Raw genomic sequence first — 17,239 nt, 5'->3', positions numbered from 1 at the left:
CGATACAGAGTGTGGAAGTGGGAGGGACTGTGACACGGAGAGTGAGATGGATGGAGAGAGTGTGCGAGAACGCACACCTGAGTTGGTTCTGGCGCGTGTGCGGGAGGGCACATCGGAGCGCGTGAGTGGGTATGTGCAGGAGTGCACACCCGTGGTGAGTGTTACGGAGGACGTAACGGGGGAAAAAAGGTGTGTAACGGAGAGTGTGAGCGTGCCGAGAGAAGAGTGTGCACGGAGAGAGAGTGCGGTGATAGAGTGCAGGGAATGTATGGGTTGCATGAGAGGTGCTGAGACACCTGGATGTGTGAGTGTAAAAGGGGTCATGTATGCGTGCGAGCATGCGGGTAAGGCATCGACGTTGACCGGGACAGCGTTTAGGCTGACGGATAGCCGACGCGAGCCCTCGGTCCGTGCCGGGCTTTGTGTACTGCGGGAACCGGCGAGGGTCGTAATCACGGCGGTTTAAAAAGAACCGCCGTGCACGATCCGGGCCGGGCCCCGCCCTGCATGGTCGAGTCCGCGCTTTGCCAGGCAAAGCGGGCGGCCCGGTTCGAGAGGAAGGATGAGGGGTCGGAACGGCGCCCCCTTTTGGTGGCGGCGTTCCACCCGGGCAAAGCTGGGCCATCGCGCTTGGCAGCGCAAGGCCTTGCGTAGGGATGGTGCCTTGAGCCTTGGCCCGACGAAACCTCCTCCCCTGAATAGAGTGCCGGACGGACCCAACCGCAGGAGACCAAACCACCCGTATTCATTGCTCGGCTTTGCGAAGCCGAGCTTTAATGATGTAACGACGTACCGAGAGGCTCTGAGTGAAGTGGACTGATGGCGATAGTGATAGTGTGATTGGGAATTGATGGCAAATGGTATATGGTGTAGAGGGATGGTAGATTTACCATCCCTCACATCACATCTGGGGGCAAAAGAGCTATAGTTTTATGGGGTATGGCAGTGAAAACCAAGCCATGGAGGGTTTGGATAATGATAGGGATTTAGAAAGATGACCATAGGTAACTGTAGATTTAAGTAGTGACATTATACCTGTAGAGGGGATGTAGCAGATTAGTGGATTATAATGACGAGGGAGTGCAATAGTATAGGGGCGACTGGGAAGCACGAATCTTAGAAGGGAGTAGTCAGCTTAGATGATGCTATGTGTTTGTGGTGAGAGTGATGAAATAAGGAATTGAGAGGCAATGGTTTGGAGAAGTGAAAGTGTATTGAGCAGAGTATTGTGAAAGGTGTGATTGTGCATTGAGTTGAGTGTATTGTATTGAGTGAATGGTCCTGGAGGGAAGGAGGGTGCAAGTGCCACCAGGTGTGCAAGTGCCACCAGGTGTGCAGGTGCCACCAGGTGTGCAGGTGCCACCAGGTGTGCAAGTGCCACCAGGTGTGTGGGCACAAGGTGTGCAAGTACAGGTGTATGGAGAATGGTTGTGTGGAATAGCTGGTATGGAATAGATGGTCTGGAGTGAATGGAGCATGGAGTGAATGGAGTATGGAATAGATGGTATGGAGTATGGAATGGATGGTGTGGAGTGAGTAGTGTGGAATACGTGGAGTGGAGTGGTTGGTGCGAAAGGAGTGGATGGGGAAGATTGACCCCCTCACGAATACCCGGGGAGGGTAGTTTAAAAGTAGGTAGAGGGAGTAGGTAAATTGTGGTTGGCTATTGGCATCTGTGGTGCGAGAGTCGCAGAGTACTGCTTGGATGGGTGCATTAGTGGAACGAGATTGGCTGGGCGTGTGACCTGTTAGTGAGTGTGATTGAATGGGCACTCCGCCGTTGTTAGTCTGTCGGCCAGGTGAGGCCGCAGGTAGGCTCTGGGAGCCAGTAGTTGTTCAATGGGGCCCGAGGATCCAAGGACAGACCCGGGTAGCCCGACGCCAGAGAGGGCGGTAGGGGGTGAGAGCGCCAGAGGGCCTTCCCCAGGTAGGTTAGGGTAAGGAGCAGGTAAGCTCGGGAGACAACTGCAGTGGCGGAGGTGTGCAGGTGAGCGGACCTGCTGGGAGTGCCACATGACCCAGCCCGGAAATTGTGCGATGGCACAGGGAGTAGAATCGGGCGAGTGAGACCCCAAATTGGTGAGCACCACAGTTTGGTCAATGGGAGTTCGGGTTTTAGAACCACATAGTGTAAGATGGCCAATGGTTTTGCAGGGAAAGTACCCAGGTAGTGTAAAAGTGTTAAAGTCATTTAGAAGATAGTTAGGATTGTAAGTCTCTTCGCACCATCCGCATCCACTCACCAGGGTGATAGGACTCCACACCACCGTTGTTTGCAGATGTCTGGTATGTAAGACGGATCATGACGTGGGGGTGACATTGTGCTTGTTATGTTCCATCTCTTCCTCCTTATGAGGGATTGATGAGGGATTGATTGGTGGCAAATTGGGTTTAGAGGGATCAATGATGAATTTGGAATTAGGGGAGATATGGGGAAGACAGGACGTTAGCGACGGATTTGTAAATTGTGTAAATACGGGGTAAGGGCAAGGGTAGATTAGGTGACGGGGGACGGGGGACGGGGGGACGTTCGGTAGGGACGAGCTTTCTCCGCTCGCTCTCCTGCGCACCTCACCTCTGCATTTCCTTGTGTTGATGTGAACCCTTGCGCCCTTGCACCCCGCTAACCCTGCTTTGTCTTCCTTCCCCACTCATGGACCGTGGTCTTTGTGTGCTGAGGGGAAAGTGTGCAGGTGCCCGCAGTTGTGTGCCCGCACCCCCGCTGCTGCCTGCCTGGACCGGTACCACACTTATGGACCGCACGTTATTGTGGCCGAGCACCACCATATGGACCACAGGTCTGTGGCCGAGCACCACATTCATGGACCCCACATTTTGGGGCCTGGCACCTCTGCTTGGGGACCGGCCATTGTGGCCAGGAGATCTTGCTTGCGGACCACGGTAAAGGTGGCACCTAAGCCATGCAGGTGGACCACCCTTAGTTGGCCCCTGATGGCCATAATTAATAAGTGGACGCGTTTTGTGCCCTTTTTGTTTATGATTAAATAGGCCAAAAGCAAAGAAGTCGTCCAGAAGCATCGGCCCAGCAGAGAAGAGAAGACGTCACCTGCTGAACATTATTCTTGAACTGTGATGACTGTGCACCGGATGGTGCTTTTTGTGTTTTGGTGCTTTTTGTGCATATTGGTGCTTTGGTGCTTTTCGAATATTGGTGCTTATTGGTGCTGGTGGTATCGGTGCAGTGCAGTGTATGCCTTTCCTCTTATCAAAACATCTTCTTTTTGTTTCCCAAAAGACAGGTCCTGGGTTCGCGTGTAAATACCAAGTAGTGTCTTTGTAAATAATGCTCCCCACCGTCAATGTTTAGTTTTGAAGACAATTCCGTGATTTGGTTATCCTGTGGGCGTGGATCTGTGAGATAGAATGCAACGCAGCTGGCGGGACATACTTAGTGTTTTAAAAATGTCGCACTCAGGGTGAAGTTAATAATAGAGGGTTACCACACCTGAGTGTCACACTAAGTTAAAGTTCTTTTGGGCCGGAACGGCCCTGGAAGTAATGAGGGTGCAGTGTTGTGGTTTTTAGAATCCTCCACTTTGTAAATATCTGTAACATTCCCTTATAAGTAATCCCCTGTAAATATTCCCATTTTTGGCGTGAAGGTCAAAGGTCGCACCCTAGTTAGGCCACGAGCAACACGTAGCACACCATCGGCTTCTTCTTTAGTTATTTCATTAGTATGTGTTTCAGGTAAGGATCTGTTTCCAATAGTTGAATCTGCGTTGTATTGATCAAATAACCTAGGCCCCTTTTTCCAATCCTATTCATTTTGTGGCTTTACCCTCTCCAAATGTTATTACGCGCCTCTACCAGCCGCAGCCGCCTCAGCGTTCGCTGCCTTTTGGTTGTTCCTGCCCGCCGCCATAAGCCACGTGGCAGAGTTGGAGAAGCAGGGAGGAGCGGCCAGGAACGAAGGCGTGGCCCCTCAACGCACCATCAAGGGGCGGACCGGTGAGCGCTCGTGACCACTCAGGGCCGAGGCCAGCTCACCGGTAGGCGTATCCTAAAGGCAAGCGGCTTCATACGCGAGTGGGCAATATAAGCCGCTGCGTGGGACTACTTAGGCAGATGGAGAGATGCGCCAGGGAGAGAGAAGGAGTCAAACTTGAGAGAACAGCGCAGAGACGGCGGATGATAAGAACACTGCGCGGAGGATCACTTGGAACGATCGTTTGATACGAACTGCTGTTTCGTTTTGAGAGCTTTCGGCACGCTATACGTACGCAGCATTCCAGCCCCTCGCATATGTAAGGTCCATTCGCGCGCCAACGATACGCGAAGCTGCCTGCCGTTCTTCGCCCGCGGACCCGGAGCCTGGACGGATCCCATCGCTTGGACCCATGTGCCTGGACCTTCCTCCCCTACCAGCTACCATTCCGTGTGAGTCTGTCTGTTTGTCCTGGGGTCGTGATAAGTTAAGACTGTTTAGATAAGGTTGCCCAATGTCCTTTTATTTCCTTCTTTTGTATATTCTTGCCTTTCGTTTCCTCTTTTAGTGTAGTTAATAAATCATATTTGTTCTTCCTTCACCCTTCTTATTCTTTGGGTTTTCCTCTCATCCGGTCGCTTTAGTCTTTTCCCAAATGAATACCTGTGGCACGATTAGAACCGCTCAGAATCGGGTTAGTTTTATTGCTAACGGCTCGAGCTTCGGATTGCTAAACCGCTCGGCAATCTTCCATCTTGTCCGTGGCTCGAGCAGAAGTATCGTCCTGCTTTGCGGAGGGGTTGGCGAAGGTATCTGGGAACCCATTGACCAGTCACCCTGGTCAATCTCAACCCCGCAAAGGAGCGCGATAACTTCTAGGACTCGGACGGCCAGCTTAATAGACAAGGGGATTAAACCCCCCTCGGTAAGGGGAGCGCCATAATCCGAGATCCGTAACAATATACAGTCCCAACATTCCCGGACCACACGTATTCACGGTTGATAAAATATGACCTGCTTTTACATTTGCGGCCCTGTGCCCTACGTATTCATGGTTTTTCATGGGCGCAAAAATAAATCATCTCCCACCAACCACACACATTACACTTCTAAAAGCATCTTCCACACATCATGCGTAAAACCACTTCCAGCCACGCATAAACCATTTCCCACCAGCTGCGCACACAACAGTTCTAAAAGCATCTTCCACGTGTCAAGCATAAAGCAGCTGTACGTGCCCATACACTATCCTCCACCATGTAATTCCTTTAGTGGTCACATTCGGGATTTTTCTGACCTGCTTCGACATTCACAGCCCTGTTCCTCGCAAATTCGTGGTTTTTACAGGACTTTTGATTTTCCCTTATGAATCACAAACCGCCAGAAACCTATCCCCCATTTTCCCATTGAAACAATGCCCCCGCATTCGCAGATTCAACATTCACGGCATTTTCCAGGAACGTATCCCCCACAAATATCGGGGTCCGACAGTAGTTTTCAATTTCTTCGAGAAGTATTACCACATATAATTTTGTGTGCTCCTTACGTGTCCGTCTCAATTTATTCTAAAGAGTTCCTGTTGTCGTTGAATAATAAAAATGGTATCATTGGAACTGCCCCAACTTGGAACTTGGAATTAAGCTCCAGGTCCTGCCAAAAAGCACCTTTCTGATTAAATGGACATGACAATTTATAAATTTGATATTTATGTTCCAAGTAAATTTAATATTAACTTTCCAATGGTACCATTCTTATTATACGACAGCAGTAACCCATTAGAATAAAGTGTGACTGACACACACAGATACACACACAACCTCCTTTTAGTAATAGAATATGTGGCAGTATCAATATTTTAGATTATTATATATCATACAATATTCACATGCGCAGTATCAATAGTTCTGGCATGCATCCTGTGTTAAGCAGACTACACATACCCGCACCGCAGTGAAAGGTTAAAAACAACCATTCCTGTGTTGAGAGCTGAGCTGCTGCATTGAATACCAATAAACAGGCCATACAGATTGTTGAACTTTATTTGTTGTTTGCATATATGCAATTTCTTAGATGAGGATATAATGAAACAGATGCTAACACAAGGAATTTGGATTCATGTACAAGCTGAATTTTGGTACAAAAGAGAAAAAAAGCAAAAAAGAAAAAGAAAAAGAAATTCACTATATTTTAACCAACTTTGTGTGGACAAAATACATCATTTAGATTGAGGTAGGCAGGTCTACACATGCTTCTTCAGGTTGTAACAAGCTGGAAAATACCTGGTGGAGCAATCCTGCAGTGGGATGTGGTGGGTAAGATGCACCATGGTGTGGCCCTGCCAGGTGAGCCATTGCCGAGCCTGATGACCCCAGTGCTGAGGCAGTGTATGTGTAGAGCTGCGGCTGATTGACAGCTGCCAAGTGGTGGGTGGCCAGGCTCCTGGGAGGGCATGGCTGGGAAGGACTGCCAGTTTGACCGGCAAAAGAATATACAGGTGGTCCAGACGGTAGAGGGTGGTGATGGTGGTGGTGATGGTGGTGGTGGTGGTGCCCAGAAGGAGGTGCTAAAGTATGGCCAATGGTAGTAGCCACATAGCCATGCTGTCGCCGAGAGCCATGAGCCCCAGAGCGAGGATCACGCAAAGTAGTTGTCTGCATGTCAGAAATAATTTACAGATATGGCACAAGGGGTTTGTGGGCAAGAAAAAAAAAAGAGAAAAAGGAAACAATTAAATAATGCTGCAACATGCTCTGTCAAAAAAATTCATCAAACCAGTCACTGGACAAATACACAGATTTCTTTATGTTGCAATGTTTATCATGTTAGGGTAAATTGAACATTTTGCGTACTATGTATTTAAGCATTACACAACTATTTTAAATTTTTAGAATTAACTTTTCTTTAACATATTAATAAAGCTTGTTAGGAAGCAAAGAGAGGACAGTGTGAAGGGGGAGACAAAGTTGGTTACAAAGGGTGGTGTACAAAATGTCATATTTATTCTTTAAAAAATTCTTCTTCATTTAATCGACAAATTTGGTCCTAATTGGTTAGTTTATACAGTATGCCATCTTGACGAGGGCAAATAAGCCCAAAATCCGAATGTTTGACCAATGTCGACCAAATAATCAAATCTCTGTCTGTTGACAAAGTAGTTGGGCTGATGCCTCCAGGAATGAGGTGATGCTTTGGTCTAGGTCTAGGACTTTGTGTCCATAGGAGATCGGGACAGCGCTCGTCACGCTGTATGTCATTGATTTTTATCTCCCCCGATCGCATAGCACCTAGTGCTGTTAGCTAGATTCAAAATCCCGTCTCGGAACCGTCTCGATAAATTTTCAATTTTCATAACGGGATCTCGGATCGGCTCGGCTCCCGGCAAAGTAAAAAAAAATAATAATAAAAAAAATAAAATAATAATAACTAGAATCCGGGCACTCGGTAGAGCGCATACCTTCGCCGCAGCTACTGTTCTGTACTTGGCATGGGAGTGTATGCGATGTGAAACTTTATGTGAAATGCGATCGATTTTTAAAAATCAGAATTTGAGCAAATCTGTTTCATTCGTCTGTTAATATGCCTCCCCGATTGACAAATCTGCAATTTGAATTTCATTTGAGGTTGAAATGATTGCGGGAGATCGCGTTATAGTGATGACGTCTTGGATGGACATCCTCTTCTTCAGTCGCTCATAACTTTGAGTGAAATACGATCGAGTTAAAAATAGTCAGAATTTGAGCAAATCTGTTTCATTCGTTTGTTAATATGCCTCATCTCTTGACAAATCTGCAATTATAATTTTTTTTGAGGTTGAAATGATCGCGGGAGATTGCGTTATAGTGATGACGTCCTGGATGGACATCTTCTTCTTCAGTCGCGCATAACTTTGAGTGAAATACGATCGAGTTAAAAATAGTCAGAATTTGAGCAAATCTGTTTCATTCGTTTGTTAATATGCCTCATCTATTGTCAAATCTGCAATTATAATTTTTTTTGAGGTTGAAATGATCGCGGGAGATCGCGTTATAGTGATGACGTCCTGGATGGACATCTTCTTCTTCAGTCGCTCATAACTTTGAGTGAAATACGATCGAGTTAAAAATAGTCAGAATTTGAGCAAATCTGTTTCCCAAAATCTAATCAAATGTGTCCCGTATAATAACCAATCATCCCACCAAATTTCATGCAATTCGGTTGAATACTTTTTGAGTTATGCGATTAACATACACACACACAGACATACAAATAAATACACAGCGATCAAAACATAACCTTCCGCTTTTGCGAAGGTAATAATAAGGCTTCAAAAATAATGGAATTTCATTACAATATATAAACCATGAAAAAAATTCATTTCTGATGTTGAGTACTTCAATTCCGACTTAGCTTCCATTTACCGGGATGAAATAAAATACACCGCCTACATGCAGATGATCGGCCACCGATGGGACCGGGTTATCTCATTACAGTTTGTATTGTCGTGTAATTTCTTGCTCGGAATGTCAGAGAGAGGGAGAAAATGTTTCTGCCCAGGCATATTCGAGTCCCGGTTGGAGTTTCATTATCATTTTGTGAGTTGTGATCGCCAAGGGGCTCGCTCCCCCCCCCCCCCCGTTCCCCTCCCCTCCCCCGCCCGGCAATGCCGGGTTCTTCTGCTAGTAAATTATAAAGCAGGCGGTGTAGTGATCACCCCCCCCCCCCGCCCCCCTCTCCCTATTTTGACTCTGTGACTAAAGTAAACGTAATCAACTTATCAGGCCTAAAGTGGAGATAAGATAACCAAAATACTTTCACATTCAAACCGTCAAACCAAACCCCGAGGGATTCTTACAATTTATAGATTTAGCGTTGCAATTAAACATCATAAACGTTCATCAAAAACTCATTTCATAAAACTACATAATGTGTTGTACTTGTATTAATACATTGTGTGTAGAATAATCCGTTATAAACGTGTTTTTAATCTAAATAAACATCTTCCCTCCATTCACGGGCCTCGAGCGAATCCCTCGATATTAATGTGCTAAAGACCCTAGCAACCACATTCCGTAACTCGTCTCCAGGGACGGACACGTGACCGCAGCGAGGCGGAGTGATACAGCGGAAAGATTCAACGGTTTAAATAAAGCCGCGACGCGGCGGATTTTCATTGGGACCTTCATCCTGATTTCGTTACCTGCGCCACCAAAGGTCGATGGAGGTTATGTTTTCACTCCTGTCTCTTTGTCCGTTTGTTTGTGAACACAATATCTCAAAAAGTTGTGGACGGATTCGGACGAAATTTTGTGGAGATGCAGCGTGTGTGACAAGGACGACATGATTAGATGTTGGTGAAGATCCGGATTCGGAATTCGGATTCGTTTGCAGTACATTGTTTGTTGACGAGGGGAAAATCCTGGAACAGTGAGTTTACTTTATCTATCATCGTTTGTGTCAGTTCAGCTGCACTTGCGAAAAATGATGCTTGTGCAGAAGCAGAGTAATGAAAGCAAGGCTCAATAAATGCCTCTATTATGGAAAATATCTGCAAGAAGTTGGAATTTTAACCGGGATTTTTTTACCGCGAAATTGCGTCAATCAATTTATCCTTCCCTTTCTCCGAGCTATTCTGAAATCTCTGACACACCTTCAACAGCTCTCCCTACCTCTTCCACATCTTACCCTAACCCTCCTCCCCCCTGTTCTGTATCTGATGCTCCCCCTTCCTCTTCATTAACGGTATGGACCTCAAACATCCGGGGCCTTCGTTCAAACTTAACTGATCTCTCCATACAGGTTGCTTCTGTCAAACCAGACGTGATCTGCTTAACAGAAACTTTCCTCCTTTATGATGTCTCTGATTCCATAGTATCTCTCCCGGGCTACTCCCTCCTCCGGTATGATAGACCTGAGCCTCGTCCTGGAGGCGGGGTTGCTATCTTTATCAAAAACTCTCTTCCTCACTCGCCCTGCACTGCACTCTCTCCACCTCACCCCCAGGAATACCTCTGGCTACGGCTTCCCCTTCGCTCCCACCTCTTGTTCATATGTGTGTTGTACCGTCCACCAAACAGTGATGACTCCATCTACATCTCGCTGTCTGATGATATGGACCAACTTCTATCTACTCATCCCAACTCTCTCTTCCTCATATGTGGTGATTTCAACTGTCATCATGCCAGTTGGCTGGGTGTGGGTACCTCTCTCACCAGCCATGGCTCCTCAGCAAAGGACTTCTGCGACTCACTGGGACTGACACAATCTGTCAATTTCCCGACCCGGATCTCAGTCAACGGAACATCTTCTCTTCTGGACTTGGTTATGACTAACTTCCCTGAAAATGTCTGCTGCTTTTCTTCTGCTCCGATCGGATCATCTGTTCATGTCCTTGTTAAAGTGGACATCTCTCTGACCATCCTCAGGGAGCCTGCTCAGCGTCGACGAGTCTGGCATTTCACTCAGGCCAACTGGCACGGTCTTCAAGCAGCCATCAATCATCTGGACTGGTCTCCCATCTCTACCACCTCTGACATCAACTCATCCTGGGAATTCTTCCAAAGTAAATTGCTCTCTCTCATGCACAGATTTATCCCATCTCATCTTCAGTTGTCATACCCTTCCTCCCGTCCATGGTACACGGAATCTTGTGGTGAGGCTGTTGCCCAGAAAAAACTTGCCTTAGTCTCCTGGAAAGCAAATCCAACGGAAGGAAATCTCATTTCCTTTCACAAAGCCCGAAACAAGTGTGTGTCCACCCTCAGGAGAGCCAGGAAACAATATCTCTCCGTTCTCAAGACCGAACTCTCTTATCTGTCTCCCTCTTCCAAATCCTGGTGGCGTCTGGTCAAATCCGTTTCTGGTGTTTGTTCCCCCTCCATCCCCTCCCTTACCTCAAACGGCTACACAGCTGACTCCGCACGTGAAAAAGCTGAATGCCTCAACTCTGTGTTTGCCTCTAAATCTTGTGTCCCAAACCCATCCCTCTCTGTACCCACCATACCCAGTCGTACCCTGCTGCTCCTGGACTCCCTGTCCTTTCCTCCTGACAAGGTGGAAAAGTTTCTGTCAACCCTCGACTCTGATTCTGCAACTGGACCCGACGGCATCAGCCCATGGGTCCTAAAATCCTGCTCTGCTGCTCTATCTCACCCTCTCTCTGTTCTCTTCACCCTCTCTTTTGCTCAAGGTCAACTGCCATCTGCTTGGAAATCAGCCAACATCACCGCTTTGCACAAAAAAGGTGCAAAAACAGATCCTAGCAACTACAGACCAATCAGCCTTCTCCCAATTATCAGCAAAGTCATGGAATCCATCATTGCTTCGGATATGAAATCTTTCCTCTTCTCCAATGGCTTGATCTCTGATCATCAATTTGGTTTCAGACCAGGTCACTCTACTCTGGACATGCTGCTTCTGCTGTCTCAACAATGGATGGAGGTCCTCAATGCCAAACAGGAAATTAGAGCTGTCTCCCTCGACATATCACGTGCCTTCGACACGGTCTGGCACCCCGCTCTGCTCACCAAACTCTCCTCCTTTGGTATCCATGGAAATCTCCACGCATGGCTGGCGGACTTCCTCTCTAGTCGTCGTCAACGTGTGGCCCTGAATGGGTTTCTCTCATCTCCTCTTCCTGTTCAGGCTGGAGTTCCCCAAGGCAGTGTTCTGGGCCCCGTGCTTTTTCTGGTCTTCATCAATGATCTCTCTGACTCTCTCGAAAATCCTCTCTATCTCTTTGCTGATGACTCCACTCTCTGCCGCTCCATTCCTCTTCCCTCAGATCGGCAGTCTGCTGCCTCCTCACTCTCTGAAGACCTGGACAAAATCACAGACTGGTCAAACAAGTGGAACATGTCTTTCAATCCTGACAAATCTCACACTCTTACTATGTCTCTCCGAAAAGATCGACTGGACAACCCTCCCATCTACTTTCTCAACAATCCTCTCCAAGAAGTTATGTCGCTCAAGATTTTGGGTCTCACTATCTGCCATGATCTTTCTTGGGAAAACCACATTTCCAAGCTGGCCTCCAAAGCCAGTCGCCGACTGGGCATCCTCCGTCGTGCGAAGTCCTTCCTCGGCACACCTGAGCTCCTCACCACATACAAGGCTTTCATCCGCAGCTCAATGGAATACTGTTCTCCCCTATGGGCCGGTGCTCCTGCCTCACACCTAGCTCGGCTTCACGCTGTTGAAACCAAAGCTTTCAGAATTATTGGAATCTCCCGCGATGAAGCTATCTCTGAGGGCCTTTCACTCACTCACCGCAGGCAGGTAGGTGGTCTTTCTGTCTTCTACCGACTCCTCTTCGGCCTTGCACCCCCAGCTCTCTCTGTGCTCTGTCCCCGAAATATTCCTACAGGTCGCACATGATCTGCCAGCAACCCTCTGATGGTTAAACTGCCGAAATCTCGGCCCTCTGCTCACCTTCACTCTTTCATTCCTCTTTTCTCCCACCTCTGGAACAAACTCCCTCACTCCCTTCAATCCCACTCCTCCCTCCAGGTCTTTAAAACAGCTGTTCACCACCATCTCTTATCTTCCCCCATCCAAAACCTTGATCTTTTCTACCCCCGCTAATTCACCCCAGATCCACCTTGTTTGAAATTCCAACTTCTTTCCTGGAAGTCCTGGCAGTGTCCATATGTTTTATACCTCTCCCACCGCCCCCTTCCCACGCCCCCCCCCCCCCCCCAAAGCCCTCGCCCTCTCTCAGATCTCTCGATGTCTCCATGTCTCTCGGTCCCTGCTCTCAAATGTTGTGTTTGTGTCCTTCCCCCTCTCTCCCCATCTTGTCTACCGCTCCCTATGTTATATGTTTTATGTGTCGGTTTGTCTTTCTGTGTGATTAATGTTCGCTCTTTCACGAGCCTCGATCTTGTATACAAAAAAAAAAAAAAAAATCTCGGGACCGTCCCGAGACCGTCTCGAAAGCCGAAACCGCCGGGATTTCGTCCCGGTCTCGGCTCGGTTGACAGCCCTAATAGCACCCCCTGGTTTTGGTTTGCATTGGCAGAAACGATGGTCTGGACGGCAGACAGGCTGTTTGTTCTTTATGGATTACGTGGTTTTCAGCATGTGGGATGTAATCCGTCACTGGTGCTCACCATTAAAGCCAGGAGGTGCCTTTTTCATATTATATACCTATGACCTTTGACCTTTTGAACTAAAAAAAACAATCAGCTTCTACCTTTTGATTAGTGAACCAATTCAGTGGCCCCATATGCAAATTCTTAAAATTTCAGGTCAATCAGATGAAAAGTGATGATTTTATGTGACGCTGACCTTTTGACCAAATTATTGTCTTCTCCATATTCTCCTAATAAAGCTTTGTTGAAAATTTCATGACAAAACTCAAATATAAATTTAAATTCGGGTCAATTGGATGAAAATTGATGATGTTATTTGACACTGACCTTTGACCTTTTGCCAAAATTATTAATTTGCCTTCAGTATATTATCATAATAAACCTTTGGTGAAAATTTGATGACAATAGCTCAAATGGTAAAAGAGGTATGGGCCGGACAGACAGACAGACACACACACACACACCCACACACACACACACAGAAGTGATTGCAAAGCCCTGTCTCCTGCTTAGCATGGGACTCGCTAATTAGTTAAAAGGTGACTTCACAATGATTGCAAAAAACCGTTAAATATATACATTTTTTTAGCAAGGCATGGTGAATGAAAGCATGTTCACACCCTGCTAAATGCGGCTGACAGCGATCTGAGAATACTTTGTCAGATTACAAAATGAACACACAAAAAATTATGGCCCTATGAAGGTCAATAATAGCAACCTTCTTCCAAGCCATAAAGAACAGAACTGATGCTGATGCTGGACAGATAATTTCCAGGAAGATATGAACTGATCTCCACCATTATCTCACTTTGACTTCACAGTTGATGTTTTGAAAGAGCACGATGTAAACATGACCATGGTTATTAAAAAGAAAACATGAAAGTACAACAACACGTTTGAAAAACAAGGTTGTAGTAAATTTAATACTATGTGCAGACATTATGATGGAAGCAGTATGGGGAATATCTGTGTTAATGAAGTTGTCCAATGTTGTATGGACCAAACATAAGAATCAAGCAAACTAGGAAAAAAATTAATTATGCTTTGGCTACCAAAGAAAGTGAATCTTATTTTGCAATAACTGGAAGGGTGTAACATTATTATCTGTTCTGGAAAACAATTATGTTTGATGATCTTCGATAGAATATGTGGTGCCATTGATGGTAAACTTTTGGAGGAACAAGCTGGATTGGGACAAAGATGCTCATGTACAGACAAAACATAGACAGCCTTCAGTTGCCACCTCAGGTGATCAAATCTTCACCCTCAGAAACATCATAGAGCAAAGCATTGTGTGGCAGAGCCTTCAACTATAAGGATGAAAGATATTTATTGTGAAGGTTATGAACATTATTGTGTTCCCAACAAGATAGTTAACATTATAAAAGACCTGTATGAGGTTGTGGAGTGTGCAGTGCAGATAGATAACGAATGGTTCAAGATAACAATGGAGGTTCATAAAGGATGTGTGTTATCAACTGTTCCTGTTGGAATTGCAATCGACCAGTGTTTCACGGATCGGAGGGCAAACGCTCGGTGATCTGCACTTTGCTGATGATGAGTTTGTTGAAAAGGAACTTCAAGGACATGCAGGTAAAAACAACTCGCCTTGCAGAATTTGCAGTTGAAAGTACTGTCGGCAAATGAAAAACCAGATCTATGGCAATCAACATCACAGAAGATGACACCAGATAGCTAGGCAGTGAGCAATTGAAACATAGTGACCAGCTTTAGGTACCTTGGGATCACTTTTGGCACCTTGGGATCACTTTTGGCCAACCAGGAGACAAACAAACTGACGTTTAATGGAGAACAAGAAAAGTGATATTTCAGAAACTCACCTGGAAGACAACAAGAGTTTAGCATGAACACAAAACTGAGGATTTTTAATTGCAATGTGTTCTCGTTCTAATATTTCTCAAAGTAGGGAATACGTGAAGAATGCCTGTATTCCGAAGGGGCCAAAGAGGGGAAGGGGACTGAGAGAAGAGAGGGAGCAAGATTGGAAGAGAAGATAAAAACAGAGTGGCCGCTAGTCTGTTTGCGATAAAAGAGCAGTATACCTTGTGCTTCTGCTTGAACTATGGGCAAAGGTATTGTGTGCCGTGACAAGTTCAGAATTGCAAGGAAGGACCTGACAAGGAGGAGGATGCCTCTCTCTGGCTATTACATAGAGGAATAAAAAACAGGAGCGATTTAGAAAGAGGTTGAGGTCGAGGTCTATTACTCAGAGTAGTTAGTATGTGTAATAGTTTGGGTGTGGAAAAGCATGTGTAACACTACAAAAACGGGTTGTGAATGTCAGAGCAAGGACAGATATGGGAGGTAGGGGCTAGTGTGCTTGTAAGGGCTCGTTGATCAGTGCCAATGCAATTACGTTCCGCAAAATGTCCGTGAGATAGCATAATAGGTATCACTATTGAATGATCGTTTATTGTGGAACATAAAATAGTTTATTGATGTGGCAACATGATGTATGGTCAATGGACAAATTTTCCTACATCTTCATTCCTTGAATTTTTTAAACAGTACTTAAGGCTCAATGAGGAGCATGTACACATAACATAAGCAGGACAAGGACATTAAGAAACATCAGACAAATCTACTCAGTCAGTATATGGGATTTGAACCCGATTCCCAGCATCATGACCTATGTGCTAAGATGGGAATGTCATACAGGCCGACCCAATTTTCAAGACATTATGAAAGCCAGAATTTGCAATAAACGTCACATGTCTGCAGGCATTCCAGTCACCATTGGGCGATACAGAGGAAACCATATATCTGATATTATAGTGCAATATAATTGGTCTAAATCGCACACCCAAACACTGCATTCCCTCACTTGGAGTTCTGCAACAAAAAATTCATCAGAAAAATTAAAAATTTCATCACAATGATTTTCATTCACCACTTTCCTCATCATACTTTGTTAGTTTTGCTTACAGTTGAAAAGTCCTGTTCACCAGTGAAAGTGACCCTTTAGTCTTTCGAAGGTAATGGAGCAAAAAGGTGGAACAATTCAGAAATATAATTGCCTCTGAATGGAACAGAAATGGTTCATGCAAGCGGACAAACCTTGCCTCGGCATGACCAATTATATTGTGCTGCATTCTCGCAACACTGTAGAGGACATTTTTGAGAATTGGCCACAAGAGGGGGCTACTGACAAATAAGAGTTTAGTAGACGCTGCAGCTTGAGATTCTGTAACCACGGCATGCTTTGTGATCTACACGTCAAAATGATGTTGTGCATCTGCACATTCATGTGCCCTTTGACTCACTTTATCTGATAGCCCTTTTCCCTCGATCGTTTGAAAGGAAAAACAAGAAAAACAGAGGAAAGATGTACCATATGATAGGTTTATAAGAATAATGTGCTCTACACATTAACAAAAAAGATTCCATTTCTGTAATGCTGTTGGAAACGATACTTGCTTGATATACCTTTTGAGGACAATTGAAAGAAAATTCTCTTTAGCCCGTCCCTCCACACATCGGGAGACGGGGTTTTCCAATCGGGTTTGCCAGGCCATAACTTTTTTGCCATTTGGCTTTTGTCATCAAATTTTCAACAACCTTTTATTATGAGAATATGAAGAAAAAAAATTGGGTCAACATCTCAAAGAGCAAAGCCATAGTAACTATAAATAGCCCTAATTAGCCCTGCCACAGCGCGTCAAGCGCGAGATGCCCCATTTTTTCAATCGCTTCCGTGTTCCTTTATTTGTATACCACTGAGTGTCAGTGTGTCTATTCAGGCTATAACATCTTTACTAATTGGGTTTTTGTCATCAAATATTCAACAAACCTTTATTATGAGAATATGGAGAACACAAATGAATGAAAACGTCATGTTTCGCTCAAGTACAAAGCGGACGGGATTGGGCTTTGCATTTTGAGATGCTTTCTAGTCGATTTAATTTTTGCTTCGTTTCATTTCTGGAGAAAGTGTGACTGATACGTGGTCTGACAATGTAAAGGAAAAACAAGAATTTGTCAAATAATCATATTTTCTGAGTCAAATTAACTCACTTAAAGAACGTGGTGATAATGTACAGTACACTCATGGGGCTGGAAACATTGGAATAATTCATTGTATTTTGTAGGGCGGTGGGAATGTATTTCATATCTGGGACTAATACCAAGTGAAATTTTCATTATGTAGCAAAGATTTTTTAAATGTCATTGAGGAGGATTTATTGCATTTTCTTATATTTAG

General features: G+C 45.4%; 1 protein-coding gene across 2 annotated transcripts in view; it reads right to left on the bottom strand.

Moving 5' to 3' along the window:
• Positions 1–17,239, bottom strand: part of LOC137427970 (homeodomain-interacting protein kinase 2-like) — a 262,675-nt gene that overhangs the window by 12,138 nt on the left and 233,298 nt on the right. The window contains exon 15 of one of the 2 annotated variants that reach the window (XM_078776683.1): positions 6,229–6,600. In XM_078776683.1, the coding sequence (XP_078632809.1) occupies positions 6,229–6,600 (372 nt within the window). Of the gene's footprint in view, positions 1–6,228; positions 6,601–15,727; positions 15,871–17,239 lie in introns of those variants that run through there. The other variant, XM_078776686.1, reaches the window with a different exon arrangement.

The sequence above is a fragment of the Myxine glutinosa genome, chromosome 1 (genome assembly GCF_964187855.1).
Source record: "Myxine glutinosa chromosome 1, kmMyxGlut1.1, whole genome shotgun sequence".
NCBI lineage: Eukaryota > Metazoa > Chordata > Myxini > Myxiniformes > Myxinidae > Myxine > Myxine glutinosa.
Note: the sequence above shows the minus strand (reverse complement) of the source record. Positions and strands in the feature narration are given on the sequence as shown.